Source organism: Enoplosus armatus, chromosome 8, assembly GCF_043641665.1.
Source record: "Enoplosus armatus isolate fEnoArm2 chromosome 8, fEnoArm2.hap1, whole genome shotgun sequence".
Lineage (NCBI taxonomy): Eukaryota > Metazoa > Chordata > Actinopteri > Centrarchiformes > Enoplosidae > Enoplosus > Enoplosus armatus.
Window position 1 is genome coordinate 25,531,010 of NC_092187.1, and position 7,500 is coordinate 25,538,509.

At 44.3% G+C, this 7,500-nt stretch overlaps 1 protein-coding gene across 1 annotated transcript in view; it reads right to left on the minus strand.

Annotated features, from left to right (window-relative positions):
• Window positions 1-7,500, minus strand: part of kcnd1 (potassium voltage-gated channel, Shal-related subfamily, member 1) — a 44,387-nt gene that overhangs the window by 4,126 nt on the left and 32,761 nt on the right. Inside the window, exons 4-5 of the mRNA XM_070910470.1 lie at window positions 1,456-1,618; window positions 670-753 (exon numbers count right to left, since the gene is read on the minus strand). Coding sequence (XP_070766571.1) covers window positions 670-753; window positions 1,456-1,618 — 247 coding nt within the window. The remainder of the gene's footprint in view (window positions 1-669; window positions 754-1,455; window positions 1,619-7,500) is intronic.

The following is a 7,500-nucleotide window of genomic DNA, read 5'->3' on the forward strand; positions in this document are numbered from 1 at the left end:
GACTTTGAGGACTTCGCAGTAACAATAAAAACAGGTGTCTTTGAGGCGTTTTCAAACCTGCGTTGTGTAGTGGGTCCCAGAATCCCGGTTTCCCCTCTCAATCGTGCTCAGAACAAAACCACCGCACCGAGACCCTTTAGAGGAAGTGGTCTCGATCCGTAACAAACAGCCGCCAGGAGCGCTTTGCATTCTGGGACACTGATGAGCAGTTGCTAGCAGCTAGCTGGAGAATGAATGGAGGTCTGACGTGGACTAGCAACAAAGTGCGTAGCCTTCTTGATATTTGGACAGAGAGGAGCTCCTTCAGGACCTTCTTCCTGTGTTCACTCTCTCGGCCCTCTGACCAATGACAGGAGAGAACGCTGTCATGTGGAAAACTGATTCAGACCAGAGCAAACCAACTACAGGTCTTTGAAGACCACCTACACTCTGATCTCTGGCTACGCTACAGCTCTTTAAATGTGTCTCTCTGTCAGTCCATTGACGTGCTGTCTCTCTGTCTGTCTGAATCTGTCTATCTTTCTGTTTCACTCTGTTCTTTCGTCTTCCTCTTCCTCTTTAAGTGGACTGTAATCCACCCGTCCTGCTTCATAGTGAGAAGCCATCGACTGTCAGTGTGTGTGTGTGTGTGTGTGTGTGTGTGTGTGTGTGTGTGTGTGTGTGTCTCACCCCGAATGATCGGTCTTCTTTGTATTGGAGGAAGGCGTTGGCTGTTCCTTTCTTGGCCATACGGATCCGAGCCAAACGCACTTTCTGTCGGACAGAAACACAGGAAAACAGCACCGTCAGCACATCACACACACACTCACACACACACTCACACACACACACACACACACACACACACACACACACACACACACACAGTGTACGGGAGCATTAAGGTGAAGCCCGTCAGACTTCATTGTCTGTTGTCTTTCTTTAAATTCAGACCTTCTCTGGTGAACTACATGTTTTAGATGATAATATTTCTTAAATATTAAAACTTCTTTAAAGATGCATCCAGTAAAATTTGACGACCTGGTTCTCAGATTGTCAGTTACTCTGCTGGTCCTGTCGTTGGTGGTTGAATAAATTCAGTATCTCTGACTGGAAACTGAATTACAGGTAAAGAAGACCATTAAAACGTGCGCGTTCTGTTGGTCGACAGTATTTTCTTTGTTAGGAAACAGATTTCAAAAAAACCCTTTGAGAAATTCATTAGAACATTTAAAGTGTTTTAGTAAACTTTTGTTTTCACACTTGCAGAAACAAGCACTTGTAGTGGAAATACTTTGATGGGCACAGTTGCCTACAAGGATTACGTTGCAGCCATTCAGACCAGATGAGGCGATCTACTGGACCAACTCTTTTACTCATTTAGACCCCAAAATATGTAAAAAATAGGGCCCAGGTTTAGAAATACCAGAAGTACCCTTAAAGTCCTATAATTGAATAAAGCGGTGAGAATCCGACCTGCTGCGCTCTCATCTTGTCCGCTCTCTGGTTCTGGTGGTAGATTCGGCTGAAGTTGGACACGATGACGGGCACCGGCAGGGCGATCACCAGCACACCGCTGAGAGAGCAGATCGAGCCGAAGATCTTCCCCGCGATGGTGTTGGGAACCATGTCGCCGTACCTGCAGGAGGAAAACACTCATCATCAGTCAACATGCTTCTTCTCACACATCCATCCATTCAGTTTCTAGCAAGAACCAAAGACGTCCTCCAGCTCTTCCCGGAGTACCCCAAGACAGATGGGGTATGCAGTCCCTCCTGCATGTTCTGGGGTGTCCTCCCAGATGGAAGTGTCCCTCTAAAGGGAGGCAGGCTCTTAGTGGGCCAGGACGCATCCTTATCAGATGTCCAAACCACCTCAACACGACATGAATCACAGGTTCGACTCTGAGGTCCTTCAAGAGGTCTGAGGAAGCAAATCGCTCCAACCCGGTTTGGGCAAACCAATGAACTTCATTCATTCAAGAGTTTAAAATTCAGAAGTCAATAATTCACTTTTAATCTCTCAATCTGAAACTGAAGATGGACCTGATTGGACTTCTCAAACAGTTCCGACCTGCACCACAGCTGCTGATCCAAAATGGATCCCAAATCCATACGTGAACTGATTCAAAATTCTGAATTTGAACAACTTCTACAAAACTCAACATGCAGCTTCACGTAGCTGCACGGTAGTCTCACACAGCCAGAGCCTCTCCACACTTTGGAGACAGGTCTGGCTCAACCCATCGTCTTTCTGGGATAGGGGAAACAAACGCTCTGGCTTGTTTTCTTTAAACCGATCACAATCGTCTTGGGCGGCGCGGAGCCCAGGATGCAGCGACGGTGCCGTTGCAAAATAATGTCTGGGGGGGAACTTGTTTTGGTGGAACATTCGCACGTGGGGAGGCGAGCCCTGGCATTAAAATGGTTAAATCCCTGCTAAAGACAACACCAGAAAGAGACGAACATAGAACATAACAGGATCATCGGTGTCCTGGAGGTGAAGCCTGCTTATACTTCAGCTCACTGGACCCGTTAAAACCACCGACTTTGAAAACAGAAATGCACAGAAGCAGAAGTGGAGGAGAACTGAGACTGAAATAGTCGCCAGATTTATCCCAGCAGCCGACATCCGGTGAGTCAGGCCAGCCGCACGGTAACAGAGTGCAAAGCTTTCTGATTGGGTGTTTCTTATAGGAGTTCACTGTGGAAGTAGATTTCTTTCAGCTCAGTGTCTCGTTATTTCTACTGTTGATTCAACCAGGAGAGTTTCAATGTCCAATATCTTCAAGACAAAACAGAATGTGCAAAAACCCCTTAAGTTAATATTCTGTTGTTGCACATAAAGTTCATTCACAGTTTACATTTTTTAAATTTCTGGCCACAGGTGGTTCATTCAGTAAGCTAGCACACAGCTAATCGAGTTGGAGCTTCCACCGTGGGATCAATAACAGGAGAAGTAGGACGTGTCCTTTGGGACACTCTGGTTGAAGAACACCTCCATCAGGGCAGATTGGCTGAAGATGGCGGAGGACTTTGAAAGAAAATAATATTTCTTTCACTGCCTCGGTGCAAAACAGACCCGAGCATCATCTGGATCCCAATAATAGAATTATAAAGGTACTTTGTAATTCTATTGTATTGTATTACTGGCAGTGATAGATGCTGACTACATGTTTCGAGTGCCCCGCCTGAACCCTCAACACTCCCTCAGCCAATCAGTTTAGGACCCCTCCCATACGCGCATTTCCGCTTCGTCAAACCCTCATGAGGCTTTACCCTGGACGAAACCTTTCTGAGGAGAAACAGATATTCAATTACCGTCTGTCTCGAGCTCGCAGCGTAGTAGAAAATGCATCAGCCCGGCGGTGCATCTATCGGTGAGTGCTCGGTGTTAGCCCTGAAAACCCAGAGACAGCTGTGAGAGCAACACTTGCTGCTCAACTTTCTTACATCCCATCTTGTATGTAAAAAACAGAGCGATGAAAAGTTGAAGTAGATGATTGTTTGTTTGCTTCAGTTGGTGACATTTAACAAAACTACAGAACAAAAACAGCCCAAACTAGAATACAATAGATGGAACGATGGAAATGCTGTAAATACAGACTCACACACACACACACACACACACACACACTCACACACTCACACACACACACACACACACACACACACACTCACACACACACTCACACACACACACACACACACACACACACACACACACACACAGGTTGCTGGTGGTTGGCTCATGCAGCCTTCACCTTTCATTGTACAGAGCCATAAATCACAGGTAGTGAGACGAGGAAGAGGAGGAGGAGGAGGAGATTAGAGAGTGGGCAGGAGGCCAGGGTGGTTTGTGTGAATCTGCTCAGACACACTGAGAGAAGCTGCACTGATCCACAACTTCCTGTCTGCTCTCACTGTCGTGGGTCATTTTAGATTTTTATTTATGTGTTTTATGTTTCACTACAGCTGAAGACACAATCACAGGAAGCAGCTATGCCTACACTATTTATATTCCCATTGTTCTCAGATAATAATTCAACAGTGTTTCGATATCAAACAGAGTGTGACACTGTGGTGGAAGTTGGTTTATTGCTGCACCTGAAGAAAAGACTTTGTCTACATGGATGGTTTTAACTTTCCTGGTGATTAATGAGTTCTTTTCCACTCTTCTCGAATGGTCTCTGTCACGGTGGAATTAAACTCTTTATATTCAAATATGCAAATCACCTCAGACTGTACGGTCAATCAGATATCCAGGTAATGAACTGCAGCTCTCTGCTCGTGCACCTGCTGCACTGGATTATGTCTGAGTCCTTCAGGAAGTAAGGCCGCGACCCCGGCTGCCGCGTTAATGCTCATATCTGAGAGCTAATTTACTTTTCTTTTTTTAAGCTAATTTCAAAGGTGTGCAGCGTCGCCGTGTGAACACGTGTTTCAGAATGAATCTCCTGTCAGTTAAAGCCAGCCGTTAGACTTCATGTCTGTTAAAAATATATTCTCATTACAAACTGTTAAATGCATTTATAAACATTATATATTACATTTAAATACATTCATTTGATTGAGGGATTATTCTGTGCTGAAGGATTTGAATGAATGATCTATATAATAAGAAGTGATGTGTTCGGACGTCTTGTTTTGTCTGAAAACCAACATATTATCTTATATTCACATTTCAAAAGCTGGAACCAGAGAATTGATTATTGAGAGCAACTTCAAACCAGAGTCAAATTCCTTGTATGTGTACACGTGCTTGGCCAATAAAGCTGATTCTGGTTAATCGACTAATCGTGGCAACTCTGAAGTGTTTCAGTTCAAAACAAAGGAAGGCAGCGGCTAACATCCTCCAGACAGAAGGGTTTGGCCATCTCCACCACAGGTTGCGTTCATCACAAACAGCTGTCACATTGAAAGGTCAGCGACATGTTGAAGCTGACTGAACCGCACCGCACCAAAGGCAGCGCCGACCCAGTCAACCACAGTGAGACACCTTCGAAACAGCCAAAGCCATGGGAGTTATTACGTAAAGACATACACAACCAAAAAGGCACAAAGTCAGAACATAAGCTAAGAGCGACAGCAGTCCCACGCCAGAAGCCTCTCCTCTGATGCCGGCTGAGGATCTTTATATGCCCAGGCCAAGTGCACTTCACTGGGGATTCATGTCCAACACCTGGGCAGAACTAGAGAGCAGAAAGGGGAACACAGTCGTAACAGGCACCTTAGTTTCAGTTTTAATTGACTGTGATTCTAAACCTGAGAGAGCATCTTTGACAGTAATTTGCTGAACGAGTGTGTTGGGAAGTGTGGGAGCTCTCTGTGTGATGACAGCACTCAGGTCAGTTTTACTGGACCTCCAGCGTCCTCAGCAGGGAGCTATATTGGCAGCTGGGAGCAGATCAATGGAGATAACAGAGAGGGCCGAGTGGAACAGAAGTCAGCTGTAATTGTTGGCAAAAAGCGCTCAGAAGAATCGAAGGAGAAGTCAGACTGTGGCCAAACAGCCACAATGAATCTGTGCTGGATCACTAACTGAATCCACCCTGAACATCAACTGGATCTAAATCTCCATCCTGACACGTTTTACTTATTATTTCTCTCCAAACTCGTCTCAGTTATTCATTTGTCAGGCTCCAAGGTTTGTAAAATGAGCAAAGATTCTGATTCCGGCTGTGTTTCATCAGCGTTAATTAAATATGTACATGTCACAAATAAGTGTCCAGTTTACAGAACAAGATCATACAGCAGGTAGATAAGTTTAAAGGCTGTACAGCTCTGTTCATATTTAATATTTGGTTCAAATCAGTCCAGTTTAGCAGCTTAAACTGTTGATAATGTGTCAGTTAAGTGCTGAAGAGTGCCATTCAGGTTAGCTAAAGGGCTAGCTTGATGGCTAAAACAGCTTGGTTCACTTCAAATCATGGGTCATGGTGACTATAACAGTTCCAATAGGTTATAGTTATAGTTATAGTTATAGTTTTCATAGGTTAGCTGACGGATCACTTTAGCAGCTAAAACAGTTCATGTTAGCTAACTAATCGGGTTAGTAGCTAAAATAGTTTGGTTCAGTTTAGCTAATGACACAGTTTAGTGGCTCAGTTAGTTCAGTTAATTTCATGTTAAGTCATTATAGCTGTAACAGTTTAGCAGCTGAACTTCATGTTAGCTAACAGGCAGGTCACTTTGACAACTAAACCAGGTGACTGCAGGTTAGCTAAGGGGTCAGATTAACGGCTAAAACTGTTGTGCTCAGGTTAGCCAACAGTTCAGTTTAGTTCATGAGCTACTGACATCTTAAACAATAACCAAAGGACCTGTTCGGGTGGTTTGTCTTCTGGGCTTGTTTGTCTGACAAAATATCACCTATCAGAAACAGCAGCCGACTCAGGAGTTCTATATTACAGAACTTTCCTGATGCAAATGAACACAACATAAAAGTTCATGGCAATAACCCAACAAACAGATGAAGGACAAAATCCTAAACTTCCTAACTCCACATCTCCTGGTGCTGTAGAGGAAGACGAGAGGCAGCACAGAGCCTGTGAGCACAGCTCAGAATGTAAATGTAGATATAAATGTAAATGAATGAAGCTGTGATGGGCAGACAGCCGACCGGAGCGTCTGCCAGCTGTTAACAGTACAGCTGGAACATCAGCCTCATTAGTCTGCAGTTTATGGACCTTGTGCTTCAAAGGTTGTAAAGTTCCACTGTGACTTTTGGAGAAAGAAGAAACAGCCCACACACTGCTGTTATATTCATCAGGTAACACCACCTGATGAACACCATCATTATCAGCTGTCAGTAGGGCGGGAAACTACCTGAGCAGCCTGAATACATATTTCACTGAGGGTTTGATTTATCTCTGTGGATCTCGGTTTTTAGTTCCTTTTCTTCTTCTAACAACCAAGTTACGTAATGTTGAAAATAACCCAACACTAATTAATGTAACCAATCATTTTACGGGGACATATAGACTACGAGAGTCTTGTATTGAGACAGACGACATGATCCACGCAGGTATTTCAAAAAACTAAACTTCTAGTTGAGTTGAAACATGGAAAAATATCAGCTTCCCAAAGGTCATATTTACTTATTGTTGTGTTGCATTAGATTGAGCAGGTAATTGTCCCTGTCACTCTAATTGATCCTATAACAGCTCCTCTCCCAGCGGCCAGCTGAGCTGAACCTACATCGCACAGAATCCCTGTGACCTGACACCAGATCAGAGACAGACGCAGAGAAAACCTTAAAACTGGAGTTAAGGAGCTTTTCACAACAAAACATTTTGCCACTTGAAAAGCCAAAAGGGCCATAACTCACCTTTATTTCTCTGCCTGTAAACAAGTGCTCTCAGTTGGTTTCACACTGGACTATCAGGTCTTGGCTCTCCACCAGCTCTGCACTGACATCAGTAACCGTGACGCCTAAATCTGCCATCTTGGGTCGGCTGCTGGGAGCTTCCCAGAGTTACCGTGGACGTTAAGTGCATCAGTGAGAGGCACATTAGCAGAG